Source organism: Propithecus coquereli, unplaced genomic scaffold (assembly GCF_000956105.1).
Source record: "Propithecus coquereli isolate 6110/MARCELLA unplaced genomic scaffold, Pcoq_1.0 Scaffold3, whole genome shotgun sequence".
Classification (NCBI taxonomy): Eukaryota; Metazoa; Chordata; class Mammalia; order Primates; family Indriidae; genus Propithecus; species Propithecus coquereli.
This window is the reverse complement of record NW_012148618.1, coordinates 12,513,591-12,527,794: the sequence shown is the minus strand read 5'-3', so window position 1 is coordinate 12,527,794 and position 14,204 is coordinate 12,513,591. Positions and strand designations below refer to the sequence as shown.

At 40.0% G+C, this 14,204-nt stretch overlaps 2 protein-coding genes across 7 annotated transcripts in view; one reads left to right on the top strand and one right to left on the bottom strand.

Annotated features, from left to right (window-relative positions):
- Positions 1–2,467: 2,467 nt before the first annotated feature.
- Positions 2,468–3,514, top strand: CLDN34 (claudin 34). The gene is made up of 2 exons (XM_012649124.1): positions 2,468–2,477; positions 2,920–3,514. Exons 1-2 carry the CDS (start codon positions 2,468–2,470, stop codon positions 3,450–3,452), a joined length of 543 nt encoding a protein of 180 aa, XP_012504578.1. The 3' UTR covers positions 3,453–3,514.
- A 305-nt stretch (positions 3,515–3,819) lies between these two features.
- NUSAP1 (nucleolar and spindle associated protein 1) overlaps positions 3,820–14,204 on the bottom strand; it is a 27,584-nt gene continuing 17,199 nt past the window's right edge. For 3 of the 6 annotated variants that reach the window (XM_012649204.1, XM_012649206.1, XM_012649208.1), the window contains exons 7-11: positions 13,154–13,341; positions 10,933–11,087; positions 7,853–7,969; positions 5,689–5,797; positions 3,820–3,913 (exon numbers count right to left, since the gene is read on the bottom strand). In XM_012649204.1, the coding sequence (XP_012504658.1) occupies positions 3,820–3,913; positions 5,689–5,797; positions 7,853–7,969; positions 10,933–11,087; positions 13,154–13,341 (663 nt within the window). The remainder of the gene's footprint in view (positions 3,914–5,688; positions 5,798–7,852; positions 7,970–10,932; positions 11,088–13,153; positions 13,342–14,204) is intronic. The other 3 variants (XM_012649205.1, XM_012649207.1, XM_012649209.1) reach the window with 2 other exon arrangements.

The window sequence follows — 14,204 nt, the reverse complement described above, 5'->3', positions numbered from 1 at the left end:
TCTGTCCCCAGGCTGGAGTGCAGTGGTGAAATCATAGGTCACTGCAGCCTCAAACTCCTGGTCTCAAGTGATTCCCCTGCCTCAGCCTCCTGAGTAGGTGGGACTACAGGTGCACGCCACCACACCCAGCTAATTATTTTCATTTTTTGTAGAGATGGAGTCTTGCTATGTTGCCCAGGCTGGTCTTGAACTCCTGGCCCCAAGCAATCCTACCACCTCATCCTCCCAGAGCACTGGGATTATAGGTGTGAGCCACCACACCATATTACCAGGCCAGTATTGGTCTTAAATCCTGCAACCTTACTGACCTTATTAATTCTAGTAGCATTTTAGTGAATTCCTAAGGATTTTCTATATATAAAACCATACTATTTTTATTTTTTAACAGCTTTACTGAGGGATAATTGGCCACACTAGATTGTATGTATTTAATGTGTATATTTTAGTTTTGACATGTATATGCCCTTGAAACCATCAAGACAAAGTGATTGCAGCCAGCACAGTAGCTCATGCCTCAGCTCTGGGTGCTGGGAGGCTGGGGTGGGAGGATCACTTGAGGCCAGGAGTTTGAGACCAGCCTGAGCAACATAATGAAACCCCGTCTCTACAAAAAAAAAAATAGAAAAATTAGCTGGGCATGGTGGTGTGCACCTGTCATCCCAGCTATTCGGGAGGCTCAGACAGAAGGATGGCTTGAGCACAGGAGTTTGAAGTTGCAGTGAGCTCTGATCACATCATTGCACTCTATTCTGGACAACAGAATAAGACCCTGTCTCAAAAAGACAAAAAAATAACGATTGCAATCCTTACCCACCCCTGGGCAATCCCTGATTTGCTTTCTATCACTATAGATGAGTTTATTTTTATTAGAGTTTATTATAAATAGGACCATACAGTATATACTGATTTTTTGGTGTGGCTTGTTTCAGCAGTTACTCAAGATTCATGCATGTGCTCTACTGTATATCAATAGTTCATTCTTTTTCAAGTAGCAAACCATTGTATGAATATACTAGTTTATCCATCCATCACCTGGTGATGGACATTTGGGTTATTGCCAATTTTTTTTTTTATTTTTAAAATTTTATTTCAGCATATCATGAGGGTGAAAATGTTTTGGTTATATAAATTGCTTTTGTACAGTTTGAGTCAAAATTTTAAGTGTGCCCATCACCCAGATAGTGTGCATCATAACCGTTAGGTGTGAATTTACTCATCCTCTCCCACTTGCTTGATTTCTGATGAGTTTTATTTCCATATGTGCACATAAGTGTTGTTCAGTTAGTTCCAATTTAATGGTGAGTACGTGTGCTTATTTTTCCATTCTTGTGATACTTCACTTAGAAGAATGATCTCCCGTTCCATCCAGGTTAATACAAGAGGTATTAGTTCATCATTTTTTTTTTATGGCTGAGTAGTACTCCATGGTATACATGTACCACATTTTGTTAAATCCACTTATGTATTGATGGGTACTTGGGTAGTTTCCACATCTTTGCAATTGTGAGTTGTGCTGCTTATAGCCAATTTTTGGCTATTACAAATAAAGCTACTATGAACATTTAAGTATTTTTAGGAACATACATTTTCATTTCTCTTGGGTAACTACCTAAGAGTGGCATGGCTAGATCACAGGGTAGATATACACAGTAACTTTTTAAAGAAACTAGCAAAGTTGGCCAGGTGTGGTGGCTTATGCCTATAATCTTAGCACTCTGGGAGGCCGAGGCGGGAGGATTGTTTGAGGTCGGGAGTTCGAGACCAGCCTGAGCAAGAGCGAGACCCCGTCTCTACTAAAAATTGGAAGGAATTAATTGGACAACTAAAAATATATAGAAAAATTAGCCGGGCATGGTGGCGCATGCCTGTAGTCCCAGCTACTTGGGAGGCTGAGGCAGAAGGATAGCTTGAGCCCAGGAGTTTGAGGTTGCTGTGAGCTAGGCTGACACCACGGCAGTCTAGCCCGGGCAACAGAGTGAGACTCTGTCTCAAAAAAAAAAGAAACTAGCAAACTGTTTTCTAAAGTGGTTGTACCATTTTACATTCCTATCAGAAGTGTATTTAACTCATAGCTTTCTTCATTGATCTGATCTTTGCCTTTTGATGGAAAACTTGAATTTTTTAAGTACCTAAGAGTGTGCTATGTTCTAAAGACTCATATGCAAAACAGGAAACTTAATAAAGTCTGAGAAGTGCTGTGGGAAGATAAAGGAAGCCTACAGCCATTTCTTCTTGGGGTGGATATAGTGGTCAGGAAAAGATGTAATAAAGGGTACACAGAAACTCTTACTAAGCTTAGCTGGTCAACTAAATCTTGGAAGATTGTTTACAAATCTACAATGAGAAAAAAATTTTATTTATGACAATCTTGAGCAGAACAAAACTTAGAAGCTCTACTGAGGTGCAAGGAACATGGATGTGATGCTAAGCAACTCTTTTTCCATAAAATGTGTAAGATAAGAGTATGATGGAGCATGGTAATCCTGAAAGCAGTAATCCTCATATTTCAGTAGAGCCCTGTAGCTTTTATTTTAAAATAAACAAGGCTAGAAAGAACTATAGAGTTTTCTTTTTAAGAATATAGTGAGTAACAACAATTACATGAAGCAAGCTGAGCAAAAGTACATATAAGTATAAACAAAACATTTTTCACCCAGGTAAAATATTGATGCCATAACCAAACCATATGGTCCAGATTTATTAAGATTACTAGATTCTCTCAACTAGAGGATGCAGCAGTGGCCTTTCTATCCTAGCTTACCCTATTCTTAGCTTGTTCAAATTCTACTGAAGCTTGTATAACTAGCTGCCATCAGTTAAATGCTATTGCCTAGAAGAGGACTGCAGTTCTGTTAATAATTAGAACCAGCAGGGGAACTTGACGTTAAGAATCTAGGTTAAGAATCTCTAGGATGTGAGTGTGGTACATGGACGACCCCTCGGTCTCCCCCCCTGGCCTTGCCTTTGTGGGAATGTGGAGAGTGTGCATCTATCATCTGGACGCCAACATCAGAACAGCCAAATTTTGTCATCGGTACACCTACAGTGATGACTTTCTCCCTCGGGATATCCGTATTTCTCAACACCTCTTATTGATTGCCACCATACTAGGGTTCCTGGGGAGAGGCCTCACCATCTTGGCACTTAGGAACATGTTCATGGGAATTCCCCAGAGGCACAACACCTGCAATCTATTTGTTGTTACGGGGCTTCTGAACATAATTGCTGGTGTCTTGGTCGCAGTTGCCGTGCACTACAATTACCAGTCTGTCAGAAATTCACAGGGGATTGCCTTCCTGCCCTCTTTCCGTTTGCCCTTCAGGCCGGATAGTCAGGAAACCGGGTGTACCGCTTTAGTGGCAAGTGTAGGTGCCTTCCTGATGCTGTTAAGTGGGCCCTTTTTGCTCTCTGGCCAATGTCCCCTGGGCATCCGAGTACATCCTGTGAATTGAAAAACATGGATTTCCTGTTTCCTTCTGTTACCTTGTGTGTCTGAATGTGGTTCATTGGTTAGTTGAATTAGAAACTTTCATTAAAAATGTTTCTTGCCAAAAAAAAAAAAAAAAAAGAATCTCTAGGATGGTTCTCATTAGAAAACTGACTTAGCTAAAAACCATTTCAAAGAATTTGAATTTGCGAGCTTTAAGGTGATGTCTTTTCAGAGATGTAGCACATGAAGAACCCATGGACACTATGTAGATTATGAATAGTTAACAGTAGAAAAAGATATTTTGATTAAAGTGAGGAAGACAGTATAAAAATATTTAAAAAAGGAAAATAAGTTCAGAATAAAGGAATTTACAAGATGTTCAAAAATTACTAATCTTCAGCCATACTGAGGCCCCTTCGTGCTCCCAAAACCTTTGCTTTCTTCTCCTTTCGTTCTTGCTCGTGTTTCTTCCGTTGCTCTTCCCTAAGAGGGACAGGTCATACGTTAGGCTCTAATGAAGCTCTACTACAGACACTTTAAAGCAACTACTACTGAACTAGTATCCAAACCTAAAATGACATCTAGCACACTTGTGTAAAACAGACTCTTAGAGGGCACTGTGCTTGCCTAGTAGTCTGACACCTGTTAGTCATTGTTGTGTTAAAGGGCTAGGAATTGGTATTTTCCTTTTTGTTAACTCAGCATTCTAAAATCCTGCATGGAACTGGAAACAGAAGGCACCTTGGTGATTGAATCCAACTCCTGTACTTTTAAAAAGTTTTATTTATTTATTTGGGCCATGCTAATCTCTGTATTGTTCCAATTTTTAGTATATGTGCTGCCAAAGTGAGCACTAAAAGTTTGTTTTAAATGAGAAATCTCTATACCTGTACACCTAGAAATCAAAGTCAAAAGTCAAGCTCAAAATCACAGTCTGGTGAAAATGCTAGAACTAGAACCAGGGGGGTCTACTGGTTCAAGCCACTAGGTTTTTCACTAGAGGGGATTAAGCAGAAAATGAAAGGAAAAGCCCAGTATCATGTTAACTATCTTAATAAATACAGTTGGTAAAGGCATTGGTGGCAGCTGGCTATAGGCAAGAGTCAAATGATAAGTAGCCCTGTATCAGGAGAGTTCCACTCAGGGAATCTAGACTCACCCAGAACCAGCTGAAGCCCAGGGTGAGCTCTGGCTTTTTAAGTTGGTTTTCATGCTGAAGGAAATCTCTAAGGACCCTCCTGGGTGTTTTTTCCCCTGAAAGGGCCTTGACACCTTGTACGCCTGGTTTCCTTGAGTGAAGAATTTACATCTACCTGCATACCTAGGTTCCCCGGGCACTTGAGCATTGATGTCTGGAGGGATATCCATGTGCATTGTTTGGTCAGATATGTTATGCAAGAGCAGTATGGTGAATCCAGGTCTTCTTCTGAATCACCTGTAAAGCCTTGGGAACAAGGCAGATGTTTGGATCTCACCCCAAACCTACTGACTAGGAATTCATTATGCTGGAGACTAGACACGTGTACTTTCTGAAAGTTCTATAGGTAATTCCACTTCTAACCTCTCCTTAACACATTGACTGCCACACTAGAAAAAAATTTTTTTTCTTTGGGGCCATAGTGTTTTATTATGAGAATAGAATAGGTTGGGCACAGTGGCTAACACCTATAATCCTAGCACTCTGAGAGGCTGAGGCCGGAGGATCGTTTGAGATCAGGAGTTTGAGACCAGCCTGAGTAAGAGCAAGACCCCATTTCTACTAAACATAGAAAAATTATTAAGAGCTGGGCATCGTGGTGGGTGCCTGTAGTCCCAGCTACTTGGAAGGCTGAAGCAGGAGGATTGCTTGAGCCCCCCAGGAGTATGAGGTTGCCCTGAGCTACAATAACACCACTGCACTCCACCTGGGGCGACAGAGCAAGAACAAGACTATCTCAAAAAAAAAGAAAATAGAATAAAAACTTTGAGAACAAAATGATCCTTTCTAATTTAATGAAAATTTGTTATTTTTTATTGTTTTCCGTACATGAGTTTTATGCAACTTGAAAAATAGTTCTTATGGCTCCCAAGGTGAAGAGACATGAATTACACATGCTTCACGAGGCCCGGGGCTCAAAAGTAGCGTGAGTTACATACAACTCATATGGCAATTAAGTGTTAAACACCACTATACTGAGACTATCCCTCAGAGGTGCTGTTTTATATATACAGTCTTTTGAAATTAAAAGAATTATAAAACTGAATAAGTATGTACTCACCTGGTCTGGAGACGAGGTTGTTTGTAAGTTTTCTTGTGGAAGTTAACTCTGTTTACATGTTCATTCAGAGAATTGTTTTCTTTAGATTGCCCCCATGGTTTCAGCTTTCCTAGTTTAGGATAGAGACAAAACCAGTTGTATACTTTCAACTTCATTCTCTTCATCTGTGGCTACTTGCTTGCTATCAACATTTATATTTTGTTTTTATAGACACTTGCCAGTATATTCTGTATTTTAATTTCACATTTATTTTAATTTCACAGATATAAATAACATTTTTCCTCTAAAGATGTGTCCTATTTTTTAATCCTTGTTACATCATAGAAAAAATGTTAACAGTAAAAAAAAAAAAAGTCTTGGGGAGTACATATTCAGGTTTACTTGAATCTGTGTTTCTGGGAAAGAAAAATAAAGATAAAAAAAACTTAATACTAAACCAGCACATTAAAAGAAGCCATTAAAATCAAGAAGTTTATCCCAAGACTGCATAGGTGTTGTATTTAAAGTAGTATTTAATTAAAGTAGTATTAATATTAAAGTAGTATTTCACCTGTGTCGTTTGTCATTACTGTTAGCTATTAAAATGTATTTGGAAAGGAATGAATGGGACTATTTTGTTGGCTTTAGAATTGGGACCAGATCCAGTAATCCCACTTCTGGGTATTTATCCAAAAGATCTGAAATCAGTTTGTCGAAGAAATGTCTGAACTGCAATATTCATTGCAGCACTGTTCACAATGGCCAAGTTATGAAATCAACCTAAGTGTCCATCAACAGATGAATAAAATATAGTATACATACACACACACAATGGAATACTATTCAGCCTTAAAAAGGACGTTCTGTCATTTGCAACAACATCGATGAAATTGGAGAACATTATGTTAAGTGAAATAAGCCAGGCACAGAGAAATTCTGCATGTTCTCACTTGTGTGGAATCTAAAACAAATTCATAGAAGCAGAGAGTAGAGTGGTGGTTAGAGGCTGGAGGTGGGAGGAATGGGAAGATGATGGTCAAAAGGTGTCATTCTGATCACATATACATTTTGAGCAGCTGGTATGTGCCAGGGACTGTTTTGGGTACAGGAGACAGAACAGTGAACCAAACAGTAAAAAATCCCTGCTCTCTGGGCTTACCTCCCAATGGTAGAGACAGTTAATAGTCCAAGTAACATATCGTCAGATGGAGCTAAGTGTCATGAAGAAATGTAAAAGCGTGTAAGGGGCAAAGAGGGATTATGGGAGGCAGGAAAGTGAAGGAAAGGCCTTTCTGAGGTGGTGACAGTTGAGAGGATACCCCATGGAAATGAGGGAGCAGGCTGTGCAGAGGTCTGTGTGAAGAGTATTCTAGATAGGTAGAGGGATAGCAAGTTCAAAGATCTTGAGGTGGGAATGAACTCAGCATATCTGAGTAGTTGGGACAGCAGTGTGGTTGGAGCATCGTCAGAGAAGGGAGGATGCAGTGAAATGGGGGGGAGGAATCTTGAGAAATTTTGAGCAAGGGAGTGATGTGCTCTGATTTGTTTTTAAGGATGTAGTGGGACAAAGAGGCTACTCTAGCTCAGGCAAGAGATGATGGCAACCTGGACCAAAGGGGGTTGCAGTGGAGGATTAAAAATGGACAGATTGAAGATCTCTTTCAAAGGCAGAGATGGAAGGACTGGCAGGCTGGATATGGGGTCTAAGAGAGTGAACAGGCAAGGATGACTCCAAAGTTTTTCCCCCAAACAACTAGGTAGATAGAGGTACCATTGCCACAGATAAGAAAACGTGGGGAGAAAAAAAATGGGGTGTGTGTGTATGTGTGAAGTAGACAATTCTTTTTTACTACAGTTTAGCTGATTGTACTTCTAAATAAGATTTAAGTTTCATTATATTTGTTTCCTTAACCTTAGTGGTTTACAGATAAACATTGTTACCTAAGTGTGATTCTTTTAGGAACTTTGTGTGCTTTAAAGTAATTCCAGAAGCACTGAAAGACAGATTACATCTTAATATATGCTTAAGAGTGGTTGTAATGGGGCAACCTTGGAATCCTTTCTAGGATTGTCAAGTATGGCTTCCACTGAGACACTAGAATTTTTTCACATCCTTAGATGCAGGATTGATTACTTTAATCTGATGTCTTTTATAGGCCCTAAACCTCAAAACACTCCCACATACCTTTGTGTGGTTCATAGTTGAGGGGACGAGACAAACTTGCTTTAAGATCAAACACTGGCTTCTTATTGGAGACTGGAGTCTGCATTGCCTCCGTTGTCACCTTGAATGGGGTAATATCTAACAAAAAAAGCACCAAAAAACACCAAGTGCTTAATTAGAAAAAAAGACCTGTTATACTTTTCATCAAAGTATCACTTCTTAATATTAAAAATATAATCTCTGTTATAGACTGAATGTTTGTGCCATTCTCCCCCACCCCAAAATAACATTGAAATCCTAACCCCCCCTATGTAATTGGTATTAGGAGGTAGGCGCTTTGGAAGGTAAGTAGGTCATGAAGGGATTCATTTCTTATAATGGGACCTCACAGAGTTCTCCAGCTCTCTCTCTACCACATGTGAGGATACAAGAAGTTGGCAGTCTGCTAACCAGGAGAGGGCCCTCGCCAGAATCTGATCATGCTAGCACCCTGATCTGCCCTGATCCGGCCTCCAAAAGTACGAGAAATCAATTACTGTTGTTTATAAGCCAGTATATGGTGCTTTATTATAAAGCAGCCCAAACAGACTAAGACAATCTATATGAACAGTCTGAAACAGATGTGGGGTTAAAAAGGAGAAAAGGAGAGAAAACAATAACTAAGGAAAGCTCACCTATTAAGCTTTGTTTCCCCTGTTAAGCAAATATTCTGAATATTATTACATTTTCTAGGATCAGCTGGGAGTTTAGAATTCTTTTTGAAGGAAAAACCGGGTAATTTTTCAGTCGGTTTCCCTGATAGTAGATACCCTTTTAGAAAATTATGTTATTGGCCAGGCACAGTGGCTCACGCCTGTAATCTTAGCACTTTGGGAGGCTGGGGTGAGAGGATTGCTTGAGCCTAGGAGTTCGAGACCAGCCTAAGCAACATAGCAAGATTCCATCTCTACAAAAAATAAAAAGAAAAAATTAGCTGGGCGTAGTAGTGGCGCATGCCTGAAGTCCCAGCTACTCAGGAGGCTGAGGCAGGAGGATTGCTTCAGCCCAGGCATGTGAGGTTGCAGTGAGCTATGATGTACTCTACCCTATCTCAAAAAAAAAAAAAAAAAGAAAAAGAAAAAAGAAAAAAAAAATTAGCCCAGCTTGGTAGCACACGCCTGTATTCCTAGCTACTTGGGAGGCTGAGGCAGGAAGATTGTTTGAGTCCAGGAGTTTGAGGTTATAGTGAGCTATCATCATGCCACTGCACTCCAGCCTGGGTGACAGAGTGTGACCCTGTCTCTTAAAAAAAAATTGTGTTATTAATAGTATTATCATTAACACAAACAGATATAAAGAAACCTGATCAGATATAGTTGAAAAGATTCGTGGCTCTGGTTAATAATAAAGGCTGTATAACTTATGAATGTGAATTTTTCCATCATAAAGTTAGAAGTATACCAAAATGGTATAATTTGGTAAAGCTTTTTTGCTACAGATGGGCATCAGTATCTGGCACATTTTATAATCCCTTTTCCTCAAAGAATAAGCCACTCACTTTCATCCAGGTCATTGTCAAATGTTAACACCTGCCTGTATTTGTGAAGCAGCAGTCAGAATCTATAAGCTATCCCCTCACGTCACTATCAAGTGCTGGTAGGGAGTGGAACAAGGGGCTATCGTCATACAGTGCTGGTGGGGGCACGAATAGGTGTAATTCAGCCAGGATAGTAAATGTCTACATACCCTCCGATCCAGCAGTCCTGCCTCTAGGTCTAGAAAAACTCGTGCACATGTATAGGAGACATGTTCAAGAGTGTTCAGTTATATCATATATAATAACAAAAACTGGAAATACCAACATGTCCATAAGCAGTAGATAAACCAAAATATATCCATACCCCGGAAAAGTACAGTGAAAATGATTGAATGTGATTGAATCTTCAAACGTTATGCTGAGTGAATGAAACAAATCATAGGAAAAAAAATCAAGAGTTTGATTTTGTTTATATAAAATTTGTCATTTGTTAATGGGAAAAATATAAAACTATCTCATCCCAACTGGGTACACCCCCAAATTACTTACAGAAGATGGCTCAGTATGTTGTAATCATTTAGTCTTGGCCTCATGTCTTTATCTGTGGGCATTTGTAAACCTGTTCTCATTATAAAGGTAGGTGGCTACTGTTCAGTAACTGCCAGCTCTTTATAAATAACAGTCATATCTTAGGTAAGTCCAGCAACCATTCTCTATCACTGCCCCCTACCCAGTGCCTTTCTTCATGATTTGGAATGTTACATGGAATGTTTGCTGGCAGATACAGATAAGGTTAAGGGGGTAGAGCAGGAATGGGAGGTCATTTGGGGAAGAATCATAAATTTACTATTCCTACCTCTGGACTCACTTGAAATTTGGTTGTCAGTCTCACTACTCAGTCTTTAATTGAGGTCATTAAGACATGAAGAAATCCTTAAATGGAGTCTCCACACTGATTATTACCAACCATACTCTCCTCTAGTCTTATTTCTGATGGAGTCTTTTAGTCTCAGGGAATCTGGCAATCGTTTCTGTATCTGTGTAACCAAAGCTCTTGGACCACCACATTCCACAGGACTCTCGAGGGAATCTCGACATATCTAGTTGTATTACGGGCCTCAACTTGGTTGTAATGTTTAAACCTTCATATCACTGCTGCAAGTATTCTTTTGAAAGGTGGTGGTCCACTGTGTAGAAAAATACCTGTATGTCTTACTCTGGCTTGTACAATCTATTAGTCATTAGTGTGGCACTTATTCCATGAACTCTGTGGTCTGGGATCCTGTTAGTTTCAAAGTCCTGCAGAGCCTCTCAGAGACTGTAATGCATACTGTGCTCTTCCTCTTACTCCCCGAGTCCCAGAAGGGGCACAGTGCTCTTTAGGGAGCCATCAGGCAGGTATCAGGTTTTTGCTGGTGTCTCTGACATTTCTGTCACAAGTATAAAATGAAAAATATCCTATGGGAAAATTTTCACTTGTGATTTATAGATACGGAGAGGCTTTAAGGGAACAGATAGACTTAATAATTTTGGGAAATTACATGGCTTAAAGATGAAACAGAAGGGTTTTTTTTTTTTTTTTTACCAATAACAGCAGAATTCCCCTTGGTGGTCTTGTGTGTCCCAAGCACAGCCTGGCCTTTTGAGGCAATCCCAGATGTGGTCACACGTGCAGACTTTCTGGCTGGAGTCTTGGTCAGTGAACGCTTATGCTCATTATCTTTAGTAGCAGCTGAAAACCTGAACAGTACAGTGGAGTATAATACATGGAGCTGAGTACTTGGGGCAAGAGTAACCTGTGTCAAGCTTATAAATAAAACCACTCGACCATCAGCAAGCAGTAAAATGGTCTCAGTAAATACTTGTTATATGAATGAACCTCTTTTGCAGAAGAAACATGTTCTTAAGGCTGATACTAAAGCAAATCATTGATCAACTTCTGATACTTGTTAAATATGTTCTTGTATTTTCTGCTCTCCCTGCCTTGGCCAATGACAGTATAAGATAGCACTCAAGGTATGAGCCTGTAGGCCTCAAGTTATAGTTCAGGACACAATCCCAGGAGCTCCCCTTCTTTCTCTTCCTGCTCCTGGGGTCAGCATGTCAGAGGGAGCAGGAGATTGCTATGCCAGATGAGTAGTGAGATCTTATATCTTCAAAGAAGAATGCCATTCAGTTGAGTGGTACAGAAATAACCACATTCTCTACTCATGGCAAATGGCCATTAATATACTTCATTGATTCTCTGATGTATATTTTTTCTACATTTTAACATCTCTGACATTGGTTTTTGTTTTGTAATTGGTAACATGTCAATAGTTAATTGGCAGTCACTTTTCCTAATGGTTCATAAAATAATGGTGAGTCTTCAATCAGTGATGTCTTAGATTGAATGAAAATCCAGTAATGACATATATAAATGCACATAGGTTTGCTGGTGATAGGGTTAACAGAAAGAAACTTCTGGACTTATAAATTTGATGGTCATCCTGAATCAACATGCTGAAATTATTACCAAGGACTATATAATGGAGTTAAAAAAATTAGATGTTTCTTGGCACAGTGGCTTATGCCTGTGATCCTAGCACTTTGGGAGGTCAAGGCAGGACAATCACTTGAGCCCAGGAGTTTGAGACCAGCTTGGGCAACACAATGAGACCCTGTCTCTACAAAAAATTAGAAAAACTAGCCAGGTGTGGTGGCATGAGCCTGTAGTCCCAGCTATTTGGAAGGCTGAAGCAGGAAGATAGCTTGAGCCCAGGAGTTTGAGGTTGCAGTGAGCTATGATTGTGCCACTGCACTCCAGCCTAACAACAGAGCAAGACCCTATCTCAAAAAAGAATTAGACGTGATATGATAGGTGCTGTGAAGTCCAGCTCTGTGCTTTACAGTGAAGGAAGGGCCAGCAGGTTCACCATGGGGTTCTTAAGTAATATTCAATGAAGCTGGGGCAGTGGCTCACCCCTGTAATCCCAGCCACTTGGGAGGCTGAGGCAGGAGAATCGCTTGAGGCCAGGAGTTCAAGAGCAGCCTGGGCAATAAAGCGAGACTCCTGTCTCTAAAGAAAAAAAAAAGTACCAAATGAAATCAGAACCACTAATTATAGGTATTTCATATTCCAAGCTAACTCAATAAAGAGAATTCCAAACTTAAGGCTGTTTTTAAGTTTTAAAAACTATGTTAGATAATTGCACATGTTGGGAAAAGTTACCATGCCCCAGGTCTATTAGACACTACAAATACCTTTTGAAAAGGAGAGAATAAAATTTTGGTATTAGAAGGAACCTGAAGATTTTCATCTGTGAGGACAGTCACAGTTGAAGGTGACGTTGATGTCAGGAAAGGCACAAGCAAAGAAAAACAGGGATTAATGGGGCATAAGATGGCTATGATACTGCAGTGCCCGATGGGTTACAATGTTAGTACTTTAGGAAAAATCAATTTTTCAGTTCACTACATTGAGAGACTTTCTGTAGGAATTTAGCTTTACATATTCTATTTAAGTCAATGGAAAACTTTCTCCTTAGACATCTTGGCAGGTATACATTAATAAAATGAAGACTATCCATATATATCTTTTTTTAATATTTACTTATTAATCAAGTATATGCTTAAGAAAGCTGGATAATACACAAAAACTGAACACAAATTTAAAGAGAAAAGATTAGAACTTAAACTGTTCACTGATCTCTCTGTTCCAGATCCTCTTTCTGTTTTGTTTTTTTTTTAAACCAATGTTAAAACAAATTTGGTGTTGTCCACCTGAAATCTTGCCTATGATTACAACTCTGAAGTGACTTCTTTACCTGACATTCGTTTTAGTTGCGGAGATAGCAGAGCACTTGACTGACCCCTTCAGACTCAAAGTGCTCTGACTTGCAGGGCTGTGAAACCAGCCTTGTGAGTGCTGTTGGCTGACAGGAGTACAAGCCACAGAAATTCTTCCTCTTGGAGGAACTGGAGTCACTACCCTGCCCTTATTGACAGTCTGCTTCTGAAAAAGAGAAAAGGGCACCATTTTAAAAGCTTGGTCTCATAAACAGTACTGTCTCCAAGACAAAGCCCAGAGCAGTGTTCCCATTTCCCCCTGTGTCAGCCCCACTTTTAACTCCACCTGGCATCTCTTCTGCGCTACACCACCTTGTCCTGTCCTACCTGTCTGTCTAGCAGCCCAGTTACCCACCACTGTGTTGCTGTGGTGATTCTGCTGTAAAGAATAACTTCTGGTTGTGAGTTACAAGTCTTTCCCAGCTGCCATGTACCCATACATAGAAGAATTTTCTAACTGGATAAAGAATATAGCACAACTGTCCCTTGTAGCCAGAAAGAAAGAATAGATTCTCTTGGCAATATGGTAAATTTGAGAGCATGATATACAGTTTATTAGATACAAACTGAAAGAAGAAACTATTATATATTTAGCAGGTGGCATCTACAAATAATTCCACCCTCTCCCTCTCTTCCCAAACAATAGCATTTTGAAGTTCTTAAAAATAAAAAAACTAAGGCCGGACACAGTGGCTCATGCCTGTAATCCCAGTACTTAGGGAGGCCTGGGCAGTAGGATCACTTGAAGCCAGGAGCTTGAGACCAACCTGAACAAGAGTGAGATCCCGTCTCTAAAAAAAATAGAAAAATAAGCTGGATGTGGTAGTACACACCTGTAGTCCCAGCAGGGAGGCTGAGGCAGGAGGATCACTTGAGCCCAGGAGTTTGAGGTGGCTGTGAGCTATGATAATAGCACTACACTCTAGTCTGGATGACAGAGCAAGACCCCGTCTCAAAAAAAAAAAAAATTAAAAAAGTAAAAGTGGGCCAGGCGCGGTGGCTCACGCCTGTAATCCTAGCTCTCCGGGA